General features: G+C 50.5%; 2 protein-coding genes across 2 annotated transcripts in view; both read right to left on the reverse strand.

Moving 5' to 3' along the window:
• Nucleotides 1-712: 712 nt before the first annotated feature.
• akna (AT-hook transcription factor) lies at nucleotides 713-14,262 on the reverse strand (the record flags this gene model as incomplete). Its single annotated transcript, XM_084454740.1, has 22 exons — nucleotides 713-995; nucleotides 1,305-1,443; nucleotides 1,549-1,656; nucleotides 1,749-1,850; nucleotides 2,195-2,323; nucleotides 3,071-3,210; nucleotides 3,419-3,571; nucleotides 4,943-5,099; nucleotides 5,288-5,544; nucleotides 5,810-5,913; nucleotides 6,029-6,278; nucleotides 6,408-6,575; nucleotides 6,686-6,864; nucleotides 7,188-7,359; nucleotides 7,503-7,621; nucleotides 7,721-7,780; nucleotides 7,868-7,986; nucleotides 9,001-9,163; nucleotides 12,001-12,075; nucleotides 12,258-12,558; nucleotides 12,703-13,657; nucleotides 13,791-14,262. The coding sequence occupies 22 exons, from the start codon at nucleotides 14,260-14,262 to the stop codon at nucleotides 722-724; spliced, it is 4,596 nt and encodes a 1,531-aa protein (XP_084310866.1). The 3' UTR covers nucleotides 713-721.
• A 7,479-nt stretch (nucleotides 14,263-21,741) lies between these two features.
• Nucleotides 21,742-22,950, reverse strand: part of whrna (whirlin a) — a gene marked incomplete at both ends in the record, with an annotated part of 94,518 nt that continues 93,309 nt past the window's right edge. Inside the window, one exon of the mRNA XM_084454754.1 lies at nucleotides 21,742-21,924. Within this exon, the coding sequence (XP_084310880.1) occupies nucleotides 21,742-21,924 (183 nt within the window). The remainder of the gene's footprint in view (nucleotides 21,925-22,950) is intronic.

Below are 22,950 nucleotides of genomic sequence, written 5' to 3' on the forward strand. Positions count from 1 at the left end.
TGTTACCCATCATGCAGTAAACCCATGGACATGTGCTTCAGTGCATATCATTGCCAGATATAATCCCTCAATGTACAGTAAGACATCTATGTTTTGCTACCTGAGATCATCGCCTCATCTTTGATCAGAAGTCAAAAAATGTTCAGTGACCCTAAAGTGGACCCTACCTCATAACCAGAGCCGAGCTACTGGGTTGATAAAAGGTGCAGTGTGATTTGTGGCGGCATCTAGTGGTGAGGTTGCGTATTGTACTGAATACAATTACATGGCACAACATGGAGACCTCTGTTGAACGACCCGCTCCCTTTGTAGATATAAAGGGCTCATTCTAATGTAGCGGAAAAAATATTCCTATATTCATGGGATTATACACTAATTAAAACACTTATGAATATTGCATTTCCTTTCTGCCAGGTCTACACAATTCTGACACAATTCTACACACTGCACCTTTAAGCAGAAAACACTGTTGGGCCAGACGGACTCCCTCCAACATAATAGCCAGCTGGCATCTAACTGGGTGAGGGGGAAACTCCTCATACGCACTGGTTCATAGGCTACACTATCAAGTGCATTTAGTACTCGCCACCACAGAACACGTGCCCTTCCAGGGTGGTGAGTTCACTCTAAGGCCTGCTAAGTACCAGGATGGAGGGCTCACAGGCCCGCTAACCACATCTGACCCAGAGCTCTGTCTGCCTGTGGTGTGTTTCTGAGCCCGTCAGTACATGCAGGACTGGGAGAGCGCCCCCTGGTGGTGCAGCCCGGTGGCCACGGACTGGGCCATGCGTCTGGAGGCTTCTCTCATGCCCCTGGCGGCCTGGATGGCCTGGTTCAGAGAGCTGCTGATGGAGCAGTGGTTGGCGGAGAGGGAGCGCCCGGCGCCGCCTCTCACCTCCGCACGACCCCTGACCCCAGAGGCCACGGCCATGCCTTGGAAGACACAGAAGGGCTGGGGGTATGAAGGGGTCTTCAGCACGGGGCTGGCGTAGTACCTGTAGGGACAAGGACAGTTTATACAACACATGACTCAACCTTAACTCATTTGTCTTGACTAAGTGTCTTCACTTAAGTCAAGACAAATCTTTAAAAGGACAAACTAAAGCATCTGTGAGGCTAGTAAAAACACACCTTTGTACATAAGAGTGCTCACCCTGTGTTTGTAGGACTGGAGTGTGTGACTATGATGCCTTGCTCAGAGAGATTTCATTAACCCCGACAGCAGATGAAGGCTGTGGAGGAATTGACCTAATGACCACTTCGTCATGTTCCTGAGAGGGGGGGGGTGTACTCACAGAGCCTGCGGTGGGCAGACAGGCACACACTGGACCAGGGGCACGCTGCCCAACGCCAGAGGGGGAGGGGCTGCCAAGAACACGCGGGGGGAGCTCATTGGCCGGCTGCCTCTGGGGGACTGGCCCGTGTCCCTCTCCCTTCTGCGGTCTGCAAGGAAGAAGCCGAGATATTCCTGTGGTCACAAGCGACACACCTGAGTCCAAATATATACAAATACACAAACGGCGTGCGGCGTGGCCGGTGGCGCCCGACCTCGTTCGGTGCCGGCGCTCCTGTGCGCCTCAGACCTCCCACAGAGAGCGCAGCGAGGAGGAGGAGGAGGACCGGGGTCTCTAGGGTCACCGTGGCTCTCTTCCGGCCCTGTCACAGACGCAGACGAGGAGAAAAGATTAAGGAGCAGAACCGAGAACCCCTTCTTTCATAAGAGTCGGACGCACGGCGGTTTGTCTTACGCGCTGGTGTGGAATGATGGCGTGGAGCACAGCGTGGACACCTCCCAGAGTCGGGCTGGTCATCTGCTCCGGGCAGACCGGCAGACACGCCGGGGCTCCGCCCTGCGAAGGGAACGCAGACCAGCTGAGTGGACCCTCACCTGCGGTCCTCACACGGGACAGACTGAATTCAACATTTTCCAGGATCTTGCTCGATCGTCTCGTTGAGAGGGGTCAGGGAAGAATTATTACAGCTCACTTTTCTGGCCCCCGGGTGAAACAGTTTTTTTTTCTTCCCTCTGGAATATGTAGGGGTGGGACGTATGCCCACCTCCCTTGTTCTCTGTAAAGTGCATTGTGTTGCCTCTGTGTATGAAATGCAATATACAAATAAAATTTGATTTGATTGTATCTCCATATCACAGCATTCTCCCTTATTTGTGAGAGTAGAGGAGTGAAGTGCTTACTGATACAGCCTCCTCTGGTCCTGATGGCGTCCGCGTGGCCACGCCTGCCCTCCTGTGCAGCAGTGCATCCTGGGATACGTCTGGAGGAGCGTGGCCGGGGTGTGGACTGAGCATGCTCTGAATCGGTAGCTGGAGAAATGACAACAAAAAACGATACTTAGCCTGAGGTCTTGATGTGAAACAGACTCTTTTTACCGTATGCCCCTAAATTCCCAGATAGTCTTTAGCTGAATCCCAAATCGCGCACTTAGGCGAAAGTGCAGAGCACTCGCGGCCTTGTGGCCTTACATGCGCGTTCCCGCTAAGTCCACAAGGGCTCAGGGTAGTCCCAAAACGGAATTGCTAGGTCCACAAGTGCGCCACTGCCGTCATTTTGCGCACTTTAACCGCACTTACCGAAAGTCCGCAATTTCGCAGACTTAGGAGCAGAAAATACCCACAGTCCACAGCGTCTCATGTGACACAGTGCTTGAGTGCATCCGAGTCATGATCCGAGTGCATCACACATAAATTATGACATTTGCCGATAACACAACATTGATCTTGAAATCCACTTGCTGCAAACATATCCCACCCAACATAATTTAAAAATTATTATTAAATTAAAACAGACGTCAGTCGGTCAATTTGCAGAGCCGAGGAGAGAGCTGAGGAGCGCGTCAGAGCAGCAGGGACGCAGCAGCCAATGAAAACAAAGTGGGAGGGGCATTGAGCTAAACTGGTTTGGGAATCGTTGGCGCGCAGCTGGAAGTGCTGTCCCATTTAATTCACGGCCCTGCACCCTCTGGCCCTTCCAGCTGACGTCAATTAAGTGCTCAGGCCTCAGGCCGCAAGGGTGGTTTGCGCACTCAGATTGGGATTCAGCTTATGACTCACTGATGTCCAGCTCCAGCCTCTGTTGGGGAACAGAGGCTGACCTCCTTTGGGGAGAAGGCCTGGGAGTCCTCTGTACCTCCTCCCCCTCCTCCTCTCCTCTCCTCCCCTCTCTCCCTCCATCCTTCAACCTCTGAGCAGATCTGAGGACCGTCAAATGGAGAAAACATGACATGAGACAGGAAATGAGATGAAAGAAGAGAGAGAGACAGAGAGAGAGAGAGAGAGAGAAACAGAATACTAATTCACAGAGTAGAACACATTCAAGGTCGGAAACGAAAAGGAGAAGAAGCCTGACAGCTAAAGATAAAGGAACAATCAGAGTAACAAAAGATCATTCCGGAAGCCGACCTGATGCGAGGTGTTGAGGCGTGCGGGTGAGAGTAGCCCCCCCGGGCAGCGGGGGGCGCTGTGACGTGTCTGGGGGACTCGGCCAGTCTGAGACTGCCCTCTAGTCTCTCCCTCAGTCTGGTCACCTCCGTCTGCAGGGACTGGATGGCCTCGCTGGCTCAAACACAAGACAGGTCGACCGTCACATCAGGGGAACTCGAGGGTGACACGCTGGGTTAGTAATACTGGAACTCAACACCAAACCAACAAACTTAACACATCTGTCGTCCGACTCATCACCATCATAGGGACTGCCAGGTCTAGGTTTATCGATAAACCGCGATAAAATGTGATACATTTATCGCAATAAAATGATCACTAAAACCGTGTTTGATTACCCTGCTTTGAAAAACTCACTGTAAATAATGTCCAGCATCAACCAAAGCTACAGTCTCCCAGACGCATTATTTACACAAACAAAAAGTGCAGTGGTGCTTATTTTATTTGTGGTTTTCAATATAAAACTTGGTGGAACGATTTCAGTGTGTGCATCAGTAGTTTTTGAACATTTTGAGCACATTTTAACAGTAATGCGATAATACTGATAACCGTGATAATTTTGATCGCTATAATCGTGATGCGAAATTTTCATACCGTTACATCTCTAAGCGATTGTACTTCTGAAAACTGTGGGTAATGCATACAGCAGTGATTTCTTGTATTGTACACACCAAACTATACAGTAGGACATTTCCTATCTGACTCATGCAGTGTCACGCCATGCGAGGGTCCACACCGAGTACCTGTTACGTCTCCACACTCAGTAGCTTCCGTCTCTGTAATGAGAGCAAAGCCAGACAGGATATGAACGGGGCAACGTGAGGCTATCTGACCCTGCGGTCCTTTTGCACCTGTCTCAGGACGACCCAGGCACCTGAGAGGTTACGCGCTGACCGCAGCCACCGAAAACTACAGGGTCGGTCACGGCTCTTCTCTGTCCTGTGGCCCAACAGTGGTGGAGTGAACTGCCCACTGACATCAGGACAGCAGAGTCGCTGCACATCTTTCACCACAGGCTCAAAACTCATCTCTTCAAGAAGTACTACAACGATCCTCCCTCTTAAGCACCTATGGTATTTTAGATTGCTATTCTTGCACTTTGCCTTCAGCACTAGATTATGCTCTTAGTCACTTGTTTAGAAAGAAGATGCACAAAAGTTTGTGAGTTCTGGCAAGTAGTAGTACATTGGCTTTTCCTACGTTAAATGCAATTGTTGTTAGTCGCTTTGGATAAAAGCGTCTAACTAAATGACTGTAATGTAATGTAATGAAATATCTCCACAACAAGCCGAGCGTAAGGCAAGCTGATGATTCCTCGTCGGATTCGACTAGCAGCCTCCGAGGCGAGCTCCCCGTCGGGTGTGAGGCGTGTTTTCCGGAACGATCCGCAGCGGCGCCCGCGTGGACCGGCGCTCTCCGGAGGGAGCCATAAATCCGGGGATTGTTTGCGCCGCTATCGCCATGGCAGCAGCTCGAGAGACTCACTTGCGACGCGTCAGCTGACCGCGGCTCGGGGCTGGGAGGGGGTCGCCATGGTGATAGGGCGCAGCGGGGGAGGGGCTTGGCGGATAGCGTGGATGCGGATTGGTGGGTTGGGCGTAGTGGTCACTCTGGCCCTCGTCCTCGCCTGAAACGGAGTGGACTGAGGGAGAGTGAGAGAGTGGGTGAAAGATTTAGAATGAGGAAAAAAGACGGCACAAAAATAATAATGGCTCCTCATTTTGCATGCTTACATGTCACAACGAGCATAGCTAAAGGTGTTGATTTGTTTAGACGAAATAACTCCAAAGCTACTAGTTGGTTTATATATAGGACGACATAAAGACTCACTCTGGTCACTGTCTGGTCCACACTCACTGCTCCCACTGCCAGCCCAGTTCTGGGGCGAGCTGGAGACCGAGGTCTCTCTCCTCTCCCCCCCTTGGTTTCTCCTTGGTAGGGTCCGTAGCTGCCCCGGGGTGCTGGGACGGGAGCCACCACTGTGCTCCGGCGGGGGAGGTCTCTGTAAGGGGGAGGGGGGGAGAGGCTGGCCTGAGACCGGGCCGTTGTGGGCCTTCCCTGGGCTCTCCTCCTGGGGGGAGGACACACTGCGCACCCGGGGGGGGGACAACGGACAAACAAAAGACAGGAAACACACTGATATGATTAAACAGGCGCTGATAATCAGTGTTTTCGGTTAACGGCAACAGGGGAAGGCTTTACACCACACCAGGAGGCGTGTCTGAGTTCAGTGCACCACAGATCGGTGTGTGTGTGTGAGAAGGGGGGTGGGGAACCCGATAGTTAGCGAGATTTACAGCCTGGTAACTGATGGGGGAGCTGCAGCAGTGTGTGAGAGGAGAAGTGGCTCACCTCAGCGGGGCCCTCTGGTGGAGAGGACTAGGAGCTGCAGGAGTGAGGCGGCTACTCTCAGAGCCCACGAAGCCACTGTCTGTCTCTGGAGAGATGATCCCATCCTGATCGACGCACACAAAAAGAGGGCGAGAAAAATATTTGAACCGACGTCTCTTAGTCGAATGGGCTAATAATGCTAATAATGCTAAAATCTCTCTCTGGACCTTGATGACCGACCTGAGAAGGTGCTCTCCTGCCCCCTAGCTGCCGTTTGGAGTACCTCCGGTCTGACGCAGCGCTCTCCCCCAGACTGGTCAGACTGCTGCTGTGAGACCTCCCGACCGCCGACCTTTTACCGCCATTGGATGACTGCCCGGGGAAGGCGGGGGATTTGCTACCGGCCTTGGGGGAGGAACGGTCTGATTTGCTGCTTGTCGGCCTGGCTGGCGGAGTTGTTTGAGAACGCTGCTGAACCGCCACTGATTGGCTGAGATGAAAGAGATCGAATTACATCACAGTCATTCAGTCGACGCTTTTATCCAAAGCGACTTCATAAATTTAGGAGTCGTAGAGTTTAGAAGCTGAGAGATATCCGTCCGCCGGCCCCAGGGCTGACCTCTGAAGGAGAGTCTCCTGGTTCTCCTCGCTCCCCTGCCTTCGGTGAGGTTCTCCTCCTGGTCCGTCCTCTCCTGGAGGACCCTCCTCTCCGGCCGCTGCAGGGCCCCCGCGTCCCTCTACCAGCCCCGGGTCCAGCAGGCCGGGCAGCTCTCTGAAGCTCTGGTAGCTAGACGAGGCACAGAGACCGGGGGGGGGGGGGGGGGGGGTTAGAAATAACGGCTCTTCAAAATAGTCCCTTCGACCTGGGAGCGTTAAGGCCGAGCGGGAGAGACTCACTGGTCCATCAGGGCGCTGAAGTCTCTCTCCACCCGCTGGTGTTTCTGCCGCAGGGGCCGGAGGAGGAGGGAGGGCAGGCCGTCCTCGTCCTCGGTCTCTCCCTCGCTCTCCCCGCTGGCCGAGCTCACCTCCACCCCGACCACGCCGCCCGACGCCCCGGGCACGGGTACGACCGGTCTCTGGACAGACGAGAGGGGGGGGGAGAGGGAGAGAGGGAGCAGGAGAGAGAGAGGGAGAGAGCAGGAGAGACAGAGGGAGAGAGAGCAGGAGAGAAGGAGGGAGAGAGAGCAGGAGAGAAAGGGAGAGAGGGAGGGAGAGAGAGCAGGAGTTGTTGTTGGCTTCTCCAGCCTACACTGCTGTCAACTATTATAGACTATCATATTATTATAATAAACTATTATAGACTATTATCTTATTACTATTAACTATTAATAGACCGTGCAGACAATGAATAGGATTACTGCATGGTAAAACGTGACCATGAACAGTGTTGCCGTGGTACCTCTGGGAGCGGCATGGTCTCTCTCCCGCTGGCAGGTATGGAGAGGGGGGCGGGGCCAGGAGGCGGGGAGGGTGGGGCCTCTGATGTGGGTGGGGGCTGTTCAGTCTGCTCCATGTGCTCCTTCAGCTCCTCCACACGCACCCCACACTGGAATATGAGCCCCTCCAGTTCCCTTTAACACCGAACACACAAACAACACAACTGTCATATATCAGGTACTGTACTGTACACTTTCAACAGCACAGGTAAGACGTTGACTTTCCTAATCATTTCATTTCATGATTTAAACCAGGAGACTGGGTAGGGGTCTCTGACCTGTCGTGGTCGAAGGGCCCTGGCTCCGTGCCTCGATGCTGTAGCAGCCTGTGTTCGTCTCGCGCTGCCAGATAGCCGCTCTCCAGACAGTCCAGCCCCTGCAGCAGCTGGGAGAGACCCTGTAGGAGAGCAGCATCATCACTGACACCGCATGGCGCTGGCTGGAGAGGTCCTCTCAGAGCTGTGTGGCGTATGGAGACTCGGTGAACGGTATCTACCTTTATCTGCTCATAAGGTTTGAGTTTTCCTCTCCTGAGGAGATCTTCAAACGCCTGTACCTGTAAGGAAGGGGTCATGGCAATATTATCATATTAAATACTGTTATACAAGTCTTTACATGAACAAAATATTTTTTAGGCAGCTACCTGCTGGAGGAATCGGTCAGCCTGCTTGGCGAGAGTCTTGGTCAGCTGCTGTCCGACTCGAGGGCCCAGGCTTCTGGGGGTAGTGGAGGCCGCAGAGGACGGGCGAGCAGGCGAGCCTCCTAGAGAGCGGGGACAGGAAAATACACACGCTTCTGATTGGAGAGGAGAATTCAAGGTGTAAGACATGTATGGTTTTGTTTCTTTCTTATCTATATTAGCAATTTAACCAGGCTAAATCCACATTTCCTTAGTGCATGTTATTTTGAGGATGATTATGCATGTTGTTTTGGGGATGATGGTCCTTAGTGCATGTTGTTTTGGGGATGATAGTCCTTAGTGCATGTTTTGGGGATGATGGTTCTTAGTGCATGTTGTTTGGGGGATGATGGTCCTTAGTGCATGTTGTTTTGGGGATGAATGTTCTTAGTGCATGTTGTTTGGGGGATGATTGTTCTTAGTGCATGTTGTTTGGGGGATGATAGTCCTTAGTGCATGTTGTTTTGGGGATGATAGTTCTTAGTGCATGTTGTTTGGGGGATGATAGTTCTTAGTGCATGTTGTTTGGGGGATGATAGTCCTTAGTGCATGTTGTTTTGGGGATGATGGTTCTTAGTGCATGTTGTGTTGGGGGATGATGGTCCTTAGTGCATGTTGTTTTGGGGATGATAGTTCTTAGTGCATGTTGTTTGGGGGATGATAGTTCTTAGTGCATGTTGTTTGGGGGATGATAGTCCTTAGTGCATGTTGTTTTGGGGTTGATAGTTCTTAGTGCATGTTGTTTTGGGGATGATAGTTCTTAGTGCATGTTGTTTTGGGGATGATAGTCCTTAGTGCATGTTGTTTTGGGGATGATGGTCGCACGTTGTTGTTTTCCTGGCTGGTCCACACAGTTTGCGTAATAATGGCTTAACACACACATCAAAATGAGCCATTGAACCCACCATGCAATATCAACGTCTATCACAGCATGCTGGATGAAATAAGGAAATACTTTTGTTCTACGTACATATTAAGTTCACCAACTGTGCAGATTAAAGATTAGTTAGCTTGCTAGTTGGATACACGAGGAAACAACAAAACATTTACATGTACAGTAGCAGCTTCAAAACAAAATGGTAGGAGAAACATGGCACTAGTACCTGAGTGGGACCCCTGTCCATCCAGGTGCACAGAGCCTGAGCTGAACTCTGCCCTCTGAGCTTGGGGAAAAGTTAAAGTCATGAACTTTGACCCCTCGTGAAGCACTCCTGATTGGACGGAGTGACTGGGCTTCGGAGGGTCGGAGTACAGGCTCACCTGGAGGAGAGACATCACAGAGCAGAACAGACATGAGTGGAATATCTCTCATCTAACCTCTACTTTCACACAAGGTTTCCTCGGCTGTGGGTTGTAAAACTTTGATTGGATGGATCGCCCGGCTCCGCCCCCTCTCTAGAGAACACGGTCACTGCAGGGTGATTTACTACAGCCTAGAGACGCGAGACCGGGCGAGCGAGGAGACAGCGGACGGTCACAGAGACCACAAAAACGCACGTTAGGAGAAGGGGTGTGTGAAATGGACCGTGTGATAAGGCAGTGTGTGGATACTGAACACACACACACACACACATATGCGTGCGCACTCTCACACACACACACAGTAGCTGAAGGTGACTGCAGAGACTGCCCTTCAGACAGTAAATCACAGTTACTATACCTCTCTCTGACCCGGTAATGTCTGAGAATCCCCATCCAATCAGATCCCACAGGGCTGTGAGACAATCACATCCACCACAGCCACACACTCAACCCAAGGAACAGCTACACACTCAACACAAGGAACAGCTACACACTCAACACAACGAGGAACAGCCACACACTCAACACAACGAGGAACTGCCAGAAACAGACTTTTTTCCATACTTCAGATACAGTAGCAAGGTCATACTGTTAATTAATTAATTAATTGATTGATTAATTAATTAATTGCACAGGCAACTCCATAACCACATATGAATCGATGTTTGATAAATAAATCAAATTGGTCTAACTGGTCCTCCCTATTGCACGCCCATAGGTGTCCAGAAGGAGGAGGAGGACAGATGGTTGTATCAGTCAGGGGGGATGAGCTGATTTTAATGAGTATTAAGAGTAGAGCTCTGTGCAGCAGTTGAGGGGACACAACAGAGAGGGAGTGTCGGTCCGTCTGAGTGAAGAGCCATTTCAATGAGGCACACCAGCTGACCAAGGACACTAAGATTATGGATCGGTAACCAGACCTGATGGCAAGACACTGATTATGAGAGACACAGGACAGCTCCAGGAAGGGAATTAGATCCTTTCCTCTGCCGAGTCATGCATGTATTCACACTCAGATCACATGACGCCATGTTGCACCATGTAATTGTATTCAGTTGGTTGCAATCTGCAACCTCACTACTAGATGCCGCCCAAAATCACACACTGCACCTTTAAACCAATCACAATCGTATTGAACGGCGCTAAGTTTTCCCCCCCAACCGGGCCCTTGCAAAAAAGTGTTGGGGGATTGAATCTGATTGGAGCCACTGGAATTTAGTCGCACCAATGAGAGTCAATCTCATAAACCTCCATCCGTTGAGCCAGACTACTGTACATGACTGTTCTCCCATCACACAGACAGAACGAGAACCATCTGGTGTGGGCGAAGGCTTGGGGACAGACTGACACAAGAACTTTGCTTGGTGGACAAAAAAAAACAGGAGAGGAATCCAACCACAAGGCTTTCATAGGGTCAGAAGAGCCAGACGAGTCCGTGTTGTGTTTCAAACAGTTGCAGCTACTGAAAAACCAAACCGCTGCCAAGGGTTCCCACAACCCTTCTGTTCACAACTCCACTCCTCCAGAACAAACCAGGAGTTTGACTTTCGTTGAAACCACACAGCTGCTCTCCAGAGATGGTATTAAAACAGTCCACCCAGAGAAGTAGATATATTATATGGTAGGTGGGGACCGCGCGGCATCCGAAAGCGGGCTGTAATCACCCAGGCCAGCGGTATCCCTCTGTTCCCTCTCATTCACATGCACAGCGGAGGGGACTAAAAATAACCACCCTGCTGAAACGAGAAGAGACGGAGGGAGCGCTCGGCTGGAAAAACAACCATGGCTTCTGTCTGGATCTGAGCCCTTTCGCTTTTCTCCAGCAGGCCCTTACAAAGCGTGGACACAGATTTGTGGGTGCTGCTTACTGGCCCCCGTGTAGGCCTCCCCTTATGGTACAGCCCAGTAGGGCTTGATAACCCAGTACACTACAGTGAAGGGCTTGATAACCCAGTATACTCCAGTGAAGGGCTTGATAACCCAGTATACTACAGTGATAACCCAGTATACTACAGTGAATAGCTTGATAACCCAGTATACTACAGTGATAACCCAGTATACTACAGTGAAGGGCTTGATAACCCAGTATACTACAGTGATAACCCAGTATACTACAGTGAAGGGCTTGATAACCCAGTATACTACAGTGATAACCCAGTATACTACAGTGAAGGGCTTGATAACCCAGTATACTACAGTGATAACCCAGAATACTACAGTGAATAACTCAGTATACTACAGTGATAACCCAGTATACTACACTAAAGGGCTTGATAACCCAGTATACTACAGTGACAGGCTTGTTAACCCAGTATACTCCAGTAATAACCCAGTATACTCCAGTGATAACCCAGTATACTACAGTGAAGGGCTTGATAACCCAGTATACTACAGTGAATAGTTTGATAACCCAGTATACTACAGTGAATGGCTTGATAACCCTGTATACTACAGTGAAGGGTTTGATAACCCAGTATACTACAGTGAAGGGCTTGATAACCCAGTATACTACAGTGAATAGTTTGATAACCCAGTATACTACAGTGAATGGCTTGATAACCCAGTATACTACAGTGAAGGGTTTGATAACCCAGTATACTCCAGTGAAGGGCTTGATAACCCAGTATACTCCAGTGAAGGGCTTGATAACCCAGTATACTCCAGTGAAGGGCTTGATAACCCAGTATACTGGAGAGCTTGGGAGTTTATACTGGTACTGGTACATACTGGACATGATCTGAAACATCGGGACAGACTGATACGGACAGACTGGTGCACCCTGATCGTCAAGCTACCTTGGCCTCCAGACGAAGGCGGTCAATGGTGTTCTCTGCCTCGGCAAACTTGGTCAGCAGTCTGTTGTAGTCTTCCTACGAAAAGGAGAGAGTGGGGAGAGGGAGGGAGGAGGAGGATGAACGCTGGGAAATGAAAGACACATCTCTAACACGCTTGCTAGACTGGAGGTGATAAGAGCAGTGTTCAGTATAGCGTTGGGGTGGTTTGTGATAAGGGCTGTGTGAATCATCGTGCGGCGCTGCAGTCTCTTTGATACCTGGAGCTGCTGCACCAGTGTGGTGGCCTGCTGGGGACATCTGAAGTCCTCGGGCACGGTGGCCTTAGGGCTCCTGTGTGACCCGCAGGGGGGGGAGGTGGAGGAGGGTCCGTCTACGCTGGTCAGCAGGACCTCCCTTACGATGTCAGCAGGGGACTTGAAGACCAGGGGGGGCTCCGCGGACAGGGAGCTCTTCCTGGGGGAGCTCTTGCTCTTGGGGGGACTGTAGCCGTGTTTGGGGAAGCGGACCCTGGGTCCCACCTTGGAGAAGTCGGGCGTACGGTAACTCGGCACCCCCCGCCTGCAACCGCGACCGAGATCGGTTTTCAGACAGGCGACCGCAAACCACGCAGAAACTCAACGTCACTTACCCAACATATAAACCTAAAAACATGAAAACCTATGGTGATGTATGGCGGTAGAGTGACCTTATTCAGACACTCACCTGCCCTGGTCCCCCTCAGTGTCCTGGGTCCGATGGACGGGTTTGGAGGGGCTCTCTCTGGGGGTCCTGGCCTGGCTGTCCTGACCGCTGTTCTTCCAGCTGGACTCGGACCAGGCTTTCTGAGGGGACCCAGCCTTGGAGGGTGTGGTCTCAGGAGAGCGTTGCCTCGCCTTCCTCCTCGGCGAGGGGTCAGGGCGTCGGCCGTGGCTGACGGCGCCGGACCCCTTCTTCGGCCCAGCGCCCCCTCTGAGTCCGTGTGGCGGAATCCCGCGCTCGGGAGAGGTGGCTGCTGGGTAAGGCAGAGCAACCCTGGGCTTGAGCTCCTCCCCATCTGACTCCGGCAGCCAATGAGACCTGGGGGCGTGGCTGAGCCTGCTGCTGCGAGATTCTGGGGGGCTCTCGGTGAGGGCGGTCTCTGGGAAGGTCTCCGCCTCGATCCCGGGGGCGTGGGCTAGCTCCTCGGAGGAGAAGTGGAGGAGGTGGGGGAGGAGGGAGCCCGCGGTGAGAGAGGGGCCCCGAGGGGTCGGGCGGACCGCTGGGCTGGCGGGAGAGTGGCGTCCAGACGCACTCCCAGCATGCTCTGCTTCCTCTCTGCCAAAACACTCTCCATCAGAGTGTTCACCGGCTTCAGTGGTTAATGGTTGAGCTCCGTGACCGCTGATGGCCATGGCCTCCTCTCCATCCTCTTCTTGGACATCCTGGTCCTCAGTCCAGCGAGAACCAGCCTCAGGTCTGACCGGACTAGAGGACATGCCGGCGTATCCATGTGTCTCACCATCCTCCTCCTCCTCCTCCTCCTCCTCCTCCGTCATGTCCAACTGTCTGTCTCTCTCTGGGAGACGCTCCATGCTCAGCTGGTGGATCAACCACTTTTGCTCCTCTTCATCCTTCTGTCGCAGCTCCTCATCCTCAGTCCAGACGTCCACGCTGTCCGGGCCGCCCGCCACGTCCTCGTCTACATGAGGGAAGGAGGAATAAAGAACCGATAAGAGATACATTCATACATGACTTTATTGTGACTAAACAGTAAATAAAGGTTTTTATCAAAATTAATGACATGTTTTGTCATTGACATGTTTGAGACTCACAGAGAGACAGGAAGTCCTCTCCAGCTAGCTGAGACTGGGTCAGAGGCTCGGAGTCCTGCAGGTCACTCGGGTCACAGGTCGGCTCCTCACCAGGGTCTCCCGGCTCCAGCCCCACCCCACCAAGCCCCCCGGGGAAGCCCTCCCCTGGGCGCTGGCCTCCTGGGTTCCAGGGTGGGCTACCCCCTCCTTCCTCCTCCTCCTCCTCCTCGTCCTCCTGAAGACCCACGTCCTCCTCCTCCTCGTCCTCCTGAAGACCCACGTCCTCCGAGGCCTCATCCAGCCCGATGATCCCGTTCTCATCCATCTGGCTGTGGAAGTCCTCCTCTTCTCCCTCCTTCCTGCCCCCTTCCTCCTCCTCATCCTCCTCCTCATCCCAGTCGACCTCTGACCCCACGGAGCTGGGAGAGGTGCATGCTGGGGCAGGGGTCCAGAACATGACTGCTGCGGTGGTGTGCCGTCCCCTGGTCTCCATTCTCTCTCGCTGTTGTTCTCTCCGCCCTTCTCTCCTTCCCCCCAATCAGGTCGCACCTCGTTCACGGGCTCTAGCCGGGTATGGTGACACCCAGCATCCTGATTGGCTGCTTTGGTGCTGATCCAAAGCCCGCCTCCAGAGCCATGGCCCAGATGTTATTGGTCGCGGAGCATGTCTTTCAGACCTAGCAGTCAGTCTGAATCGTCTCCAGTCTTGTTCAGGTCAAAGTTCCTGACCTCAGGACATGTGAAGGTCAGATGTCGAAGCACGTGAGTAGGTAGGTCTCCCTGGGGGCGCGGTCGACCCTGAAACATAACACATCAAACGTTATGCGTAGTTGTGGGATAAAAATGACTTACAGGCTTTGTGTACACACACACACACACAGAACACAGCACACAAACACTTAAACAACATCTGGCAAAAGTCTAATATTCCTCTTTTCGGCATCTCTCATTCTCTACAGACAGATGTCGCATTAGAAGTGCTTTTCAGGCAATTGAGCATTTGAAGGAGAACGCAGTCGGGGCTAACGAGCTGGGATTAAAGACCAGCTGCTCCCCACTGTCAACTACATTAACACCTAATCATCATACTGTATATCACTTGGGTCTATACATTTTATATATTTATTTATTTAAAAGGATCCCCACTAGCCTATGCCAATGGCACCAGCTAGTCTTCCTGGAGTCCACCATACTTCACATCAGACCTTCATCATATTTTCAATCACAAATCTTTTCAGTATCATTGATATAATGACAATGTTTTGGGTGTGTTCATATTTGCTCATGTTATTCGAGACTTTTGAGAACATCTTAGTAAAAGGCATAGTCTAGCCTATTCTGTTCCATACAAGTGCACAAACGTAGAAGTGTACAAATCACACATGTCCTTGCACTCTTGTTGACCGTCACCATAGCAACTCTATAACAACATCAAGCCCAACCCAGCGGAGCTCTGAAAGCTGTAGCCCACAATGCACTGCACTTCGCACTGCCTTAGCGAATCAGCAGTCATAGCTACGCCTCATTGGACAATGGAGAGAAGCAGAGAGGAATAATAATTCTGGCCTCTGCTCAGATGAGGCCTAAACTCTGAATAAGGAACTCTCAGGTCTACACTGCTTTGCACCCAGGTGCACTGCAAAGACATCCTACAAAAAAACACAAACAATTCACTCAACTATAACAGCCCAATCTAGACCCCTTTCTGGAACAGAGAGATAGTGATGCAGGAGGCCTTCTCGTTTAGAAAAGTGGTCACTGTGCATCTTGACGCTCATCCGTATCCAAGATTACCAAAAGCCGCTTATTAGAGGAGTGCTGCCACTAATCTGACACACACACACACACACACACACACACACACACACACACACACACACACACACACACACACACACACACACACACACCCACACCCACACCCACACCCACACCTCTTTATTGCCGAGTGAACAAACAGCACTCTCACAGCGTGGAACAGGCAGCAGGCTCATAGGCCCTGTGTCTTCCTTTCATACGCAAATGTGTGGGGAGTCTTTGCTGAGCAGTGGAGGCGGTTGAGATTGCACACCGCTACACAAGACCACTGGCACAGAAACACGCTATCGGGTATGAAAACATCCACTCTGAGATATGGAATACGTGGAAAAAGTCTAATCTCGAAAGGACTCACCTGTTAATTGGCTGGATGAAGTGTGCATACACACACACACACAATCTCAATAGGAGACCAGCAGACAGCAGGGTGAATCAACTGTGTACTCTACCTGGGGAGCTGATGAGACAGGAGAGAGACCCAGAGAGCGCACTTAGGCTAATTAGCAGTTATACAACAGGCTCTCCCCTCGCCCCCAGCCGTCCCAAAGCTGTCTGGATAATATCATCCCTGCCGAAAGCGACATGCTTCAGTTCTCTTTAGACCCACAGCATTCTGACAGTCTGGTTACAGTAAGAAAACATAAGAGAATTAAACCTATAGGAGCTCAGAACCCGGGAAAGATAGGTTGACAACCCACGGCCTACGGACTAGAAAACAAACAGCTAATCTTCTTAGGAGACAAGGGGAGAGACACGAACACAGAACAGAGCTGCTGCCCCCCCCCAAAAAGTCGAAATCACTGCAGCATCCTGTGGTTGTGACAATTCACCCCTTTTCCTAAGTACAGGTGATCGAGACAGAGTTTCAGGGACTTGGCTAAAAGCAGGGCGACAGGTGTGTCAAACTGTGAGCTACCTGTCAAGCCAGTTAGTTAAGGATAGCTACAAGCAGTTGATAAGAAAAATGGAGAGAATGTCAAGATTTCCATGGCTAGGAGTAACATTCGGATTTTGAAGGGAAAGCATTATGCAACAGGTTTGAGTTCTTCATGTGTGCCGACAAATGTAGTCTCCACTGCCAACCTAACGTTACAGGCCGACAGCCAGGCACACGCGCACACAAAGGAGTTAAACGCGCGCGCACTCTACTCCAATCATATCAAGTGATATTGATTCTCACTTACCTGGTAGTCGAGAAATCGTTAGCAACGGCAGTCAAAACTAGATAGCTAGAGAAAAAGAAGGACGAGACGAGATTTTTGTCATCAAAGCACCAGCCTTGGTTGCCTTGAGAACCGCATACAAACTAAGACTCACCCACCACAATGTCACTAAGCGACAATACCAAGGCAAGGAAGCATGCAACCCAAACTTCACCCACTGCAAGCTATTAACGTTAGTGCAATTCACTCCAGTCTTCAGCGAAACTGGCTATATAATAGATAGAATCAATTCTACATTGTGTATAATCTATTCTTTCTCTTGCGTTGAATGCATGCTTACATTTCTTCAAGAGTGTGGCATAGAATTGGCTTCTTGCTGTTGGCCGTGTCTATCGTGACATTGTCTGTAACTGTTGGTCTTCTCCCCATCACTTTCTCTCACTATTGTTAGTAAAGTCAAACTTGTTTTCAGCAACACACAAGCAATTTCCTGTTCAAGAGGAAGAGCAGTTTCGCTAACCATGTGATAATGGTAGCTAGCTGGCTAATTATTCCTCGGAGCTTGGCTTTGATTTTGCTCGCGGCGGAAAAGTTGTCTAAAAACAAAACATGACGCCGCGAGCAGAGCAGCGATTGGTGGCTGATCAGGGCTCGTGGGCAGGACTTGGATGACTGACAGCTCCCTAATGAAAGCAGCAGACAGACCGAGACAGACGGTTTGAAGGGCCTCATCACATACACTCCACAAATCAAGCACGATTTCACCCAAAACCTGGTATAAAAAAATTATTAGAAATGGTTTGAGAGTTTGAGACGGATAAATAAAAACATTATAAAATGCCGTGATATCAATGACATCCACATGGGGGGAGCATTTCCTCAGTATACCTCTATCTGGCCTCTAACATTTTGTTGTCCTCTAGATGGGGCCAGAGATCAATAAATTGAAGGGTCATTTTCATATTTTATAAATAAATAAAGGTCTGGAGGATAATGACTAGAGGTTGTAAACGACATGTTTGATCTCCACTTGGGACTGACTGTCAGCTCCCTCGGCTGAGCCTCTTAGAATGGAGGGGTCCACGCGGGTCCATGCAGCACTAATACATCCATGATGCGACAGCATGCCATCGCAGGCACTGGCAAGGAAGAGGGCAGCTATCCAGACATCTCCATCCTGAACACCTGAGAAGAGGTAATAAGCTGCTCAGGTCAGAGCAGGCAGATTGAGCAGTGACACGGTAATCTGTCATGGTCCTCGTGTCTGTGTAGGGAATACAGTAGGATTGTCACATGACAGTGAATGTGTGGGTGTGCAAGGCTAAACAAAATAGAAGGCATAGAAGAATTGGGGGATGATCAAGGAGGATGAGTCAGGGAATAATATAAATGCAATATCGCTTGTGTGCGTTGTGTTTTTCTCTATTTCTGGTAATTCTCTGTTATTAGCTCTGTATTGTTAAGCCCTGCCTCCACCCTAGGGTTTACAATAATAATGCCAGAGACAGCTTGGCAGTTATTGTGCAGTTATGTTTATTGGAAAATTAAACACATTTTCTGTATAAATAGCATGGCTGTGTACAACACTTTCTCATTAAACTGTACAGGAAGCAGGCAAATAGACAGACAGGCGGACCAAGGCCAAAGGAGACCGTTGGAGAACGCTGCAGGGTAGGAAAGAGCAATCAACGCTACAAAAATCAACATGGGGAGGCACACTTAGCTTTAGTGAAACATAAATAAATAAACGTGAAATATTATGAAGAGATTCCATCAGGTAGCATAGGTAAATGTGTTTAACCTTTGAGAAGGGGAGATACCATAGTGGGCTTATCTGCACATTATTAAACACAGTGTCGAGTCGGATGTGTCACTGGCTGGTTCCCTCCGTCTGTCTGTGATGAATGAGACTGTCATTCGATTGAACCCATTCTCTTCATCATACCTCCTCCTAGCCAACCTGTATCTGCTCATAGAAAGAGCCAGAATTGGCTCATTTCACAGAAGCCAGTTTGACATGTCCCAGCAGGGTAAACACAGGTGTAATTGATCTAATTAATTACGGCCCGTTCTATTCAGTGTGTCACAGCCAGTCCTGTGAGCCAGCATGCACAATATCAGGGCCCTGGCCCACCTAAATCCTGAATGGAACAGGGCCATTAATTAATATGATCAATTACACCTGTGTTAGATGACTGCTGTGAAAAGGGCCCATTGACATCTGTCTGAGATCCAGCTCCCCCCCCACACACACACAAAGTTAAGGAAAGTTTTTAGGATGTTTCAGAACAAAACTTTTACAAATAGTTATTTTTGTAAAGTTTATTTTAGTCTGTGTATGTGTGAATTGCAAGTCTATGGCGATTTCAGTATATGGAAAGTACATTTATGAAATTAATGTAATTAACTAGTGCTTGAGCTGGTTAAACAGTCTGTATGTGATAATGTATACTATGCAGGCATGTGTCTGTTTCAGTATGTGTGTGTTTGTGTGTTTCAGTATGTGTGTTTGTTTCAGTATGTGTGTGTTTGTGTCTGTGTGTGTTTGTGTCTTGCATTAAGTGTCACCGTTCCTCTTTGATCCATCTCAGAGTCTCTGCTCTCATCCGGGCGAGACGGCTCTGAAACAGCGGTGGACACACCACACACACACTCATCCTCACACACTCATCCTCCTCATCCTCCTCTGAAGGGGCCGTGTCACGAGCAGAGGGTAAAGATTGGGCTCGGGGGAACGAAAGGAAGCCCTCGTCTCTGCGGCCAAGTGATTGCTCCCAGATGGCAGCACTTAACAGTGTGCGCTTCTGCGGATATGACACATGCCCACACACACTGTCACACACGCTGCCACACACGCTGCCACACACGCCGTCACACACTGTCACAGACCCTGCCGCACACGATCGCACATTCGCTCTCACACTGAATGTTAAGTGTCTGGCATCGGCAGGGAAAAGGACTGAGCTTTCTCGAACTGTACATGTCCTGAGAATGCACACAGAACACAGACAAACATGTTACAGAGGTCACAAAGTGATGTATAGTGTATCATTTTTATGGGATGGCAATAGTGATAGAGAGAATCAAACAGACTTGATGGCTATCATTGGAAAAAAAAGAGAGGATAAAATGTTGTCTTGGATGCAACTGAATTTGAGGGAATACTTTACAGAAGCGTCGCTACTGCCATTCTGCACGGTAGATGTTGATACAACATGGTTGATTCAACCATGTTCTACGTTGTGTCGAATGACAGCGGGAGAATAAGATACTTTCTGGCTGGCATCGGTACCTCAGACTGTAGTGGGGAACCACGAGAAAGCAGCTTTCTTCATCCTTCCCTGTTTTGTCCGTCATTCATATTCACATTTTTGTCATGCTCATCCAGTCTAAGATGTATTCGTAAACTACAGTGTACTGTTATAGCTTCATACGTATCGTACTGCGTTGTGTATCGTGGTATTGCGTCGCGGACTGACGGCGGTGACTTGACGAGTGTGGTACTTTGCTAGCTGTTACAGGTAAGGTGAGTAACAGCAGGGTTATCATCCCTATCATCCTCATCATCCCTCTTCCTGGCCTCTCTCTCGCTCATCCATTCTCATCCCTCTTTATTGAACGCACCCTCTATCGTTTCCGTCGTGCCGCTCTCTCTCTCTCCCTCAGTCTTGTTTTGATCTTGAACGAGCTCTAAGGAGGCGTCACATTTCTCTTCCTCCGTTCTAATCTGTGTCCTAGGTGACGCACCGGAGGTTTGCGGGTCTCCTCGACGCTTTGCTCACCCACTCTTTCGTCACCCCCTCTCTCAGTCTGCCCGAGAGGAAATTAACCATCCAAAACACTGCATTTCTCATTTGTTTCACTTGGTCCCCCCCCACCCCTCTCTCTCTCCTTCTCTCTCTCTTCTCTCTCTCTCTCTCTCTCTCTCTCCTTCTCTCTCTCTCTCTCTCTCTCTCTCTCTCTCTCTCTATCATCATCATTGGCGTGTCGTATTCCTTCCTGTTCCATATTCTGATAAAGTGTCCCTCATGTTCTGTGAATAACAGTTGCAGTGAGTTTCTCCTGGTGACACTGTGTGTGTGTGTGCGCATGTGTGTGTGTGTGCGCGCGTGCGTGTGTGCGCGCGCGTGTGTGCCGGCACACGGGAGCGTTCCTCTCTCTTCTAATTCTTGTAATTCCAGAGTGACCCAAGCGACGTCCAGCCCTGCCCAATCACAGGTGCACGGCTGACTCATCCTGGGTACGAGAGAGGGACTGAGACAGTCCCATTTCCCTAACACCTCACTGGAGGGGAACAACTGCAGAAAATTGAAAATCTCCATTAAAAGTAAAGTATTCCACCATACGTTAAGCTTGTAACATATTAGGTTTTATAATTCGTAGAATATCTTTATGTACTGTGTATATATATATATATATATATACATATATATATATATATATATATATATATATATATATATATATATATATAGCTGTATCTACATTTGTTACACATAGAAAAGCAAACCAGACTTTTGGATTTCCTTAAGCCATATCCTCCTCTCTGCCAGAGAGCAGAGTATGTTGTCTCTCGTGTCGTTTCTCAGACCTGGTCAGGTGATGGAGATCGCTAGAACGATCGTTAGAACAATCATGGTACGGCCTAAGACAGCAGGTCTGCCTGTGGAACACTGGAGCCAATGGTTTCTATTTCAAGTCCCCAGAATGTAAGAAGTGAGAGTGTATGAGACTACCGACCATACAGACACACACTGGTCCAATCAGTAGTATTCAGAAACAACGGTCAGAAGAGCGAGGAAAGTTCATAGGGCAAATTCTAGCATCCTCTTACTCCGCGACTGTGTCAGTGTTGTGGTAAAGAATGTAGATGGAACAGAGGAGACAGTAGAGCCCCCCACCCCCCTGCGACAGCCCCTCTCCCCTCCTCTTCCTGGCCTGAACGTTCCTTCCTCCGCGGCGTGTCTCTATCGTTGTCCTTGCCCGCTCAGTTATAGCGCGACGTTGAACTCGGTCACCAGGAAGTCCACGTGGTCCCTCTCTTTTGTCTTGAAGGCCTCGGCGATGATGCGCGCCGCCTCCCTGTGCTCCCGGCCCCTCAGGGAAACCCCGTTCACCTCCAGGATCACCTGACCCACCTTCATCTGCCCGCAGTTATGGGCCGAGCCGCCCCGCTGCGAGAGGGAGAGAGAGAGGGAGAGAGAGGGGGAGAGAGAGGGAGAGAGAGAGGGAGAGAGAGAGGGAGAGAGAGGGGGAGAGAGGGAGAGAGAGAGAAGGAGAGAGAGGGGGGGGGGGGGAGAGAGAGGGAGAGAGAGGGAGGGGGGGAGGGGGAGAGAGGGGGAGAGAGAGGGAGAGGGAGGGGGGGAGGGAGAGAGGGGGAGAGAGGGGGAGGGGTAGGGAGAGAGAGGGGGATAGAGAGGGATAGACAGGGGGAGAGAGAGAGAGAGAGAGAGAGAGAGAGAGAGAGAGAAAGAGAGAGGGGGAGAGAGGTAAAAAGGGGGGGGGGGTGAAAGCGGAACGCGAGTCAGTGACTCCGAGAATTGATTAATTCCCACTTCCATTACCACCGCTGCAAATGCCTCCCAAACCGCCGTGATAAAGGGCCTGTGTGCTCTCCTCTCAAGCCTGCCCTCATTACCTGTGGTCAGGGGCTTAAAAGGGCAGCCAGCCACAGCAAAGGGCCGAAATTATCTCTTCTGTTCTTTACCGAAGCGCTGTGCAGGGTATATGGAGGACGATACGGGCCGGCGCTCTGGGGGGCTGTGATAGGGATGGTAGCGGCAGGAGACCGGGGGGCTCTGGTGGGGAAAGAGCCTTAACACTCCCCTGATGTTCCCTCAGCAGTGTGCAGTAACAGTGTTCAGCAGCAGCGTTCAGCAGCGCCACCTGAAGCGCCCGCTAGCCCCCAAACACGATCGCATCATCCTCAACGGAGGTCTCTATGGGGGCTGTGGTAACTGTAAAATACAGTACACCAGCTATCGCTGCGAAAATCGCAGCGTGATAAGGTCGTCTTGTGTGCGATCGACAGGGCCGGTCGCACCTCTGTCATCCAATTAAAACAAGACAGCCGTGAAAAGCCTGTTAAAAACGGGAGAGAGGGGTCTCCCGGGCGCCGTGGGCTCGCCCAGGCTGATCCGCGGGCTATCCGTCCGCCAATTAGCGCGCAACACTGTGTGAGCGCCTCGTCCCTCGCCCCC

This window comes from Borostomias antarcticus, assembly GCF_949987555.1.
Source record: "Borostomias antarcticus genome assembly, chromosome: 2".
Lineage (NCBI taxonomy): Eukaryota > Metazoa > Chordata > Actinopteri > Stomiiformes > Stomiidae > Borostomias > Borostomias antarcticus.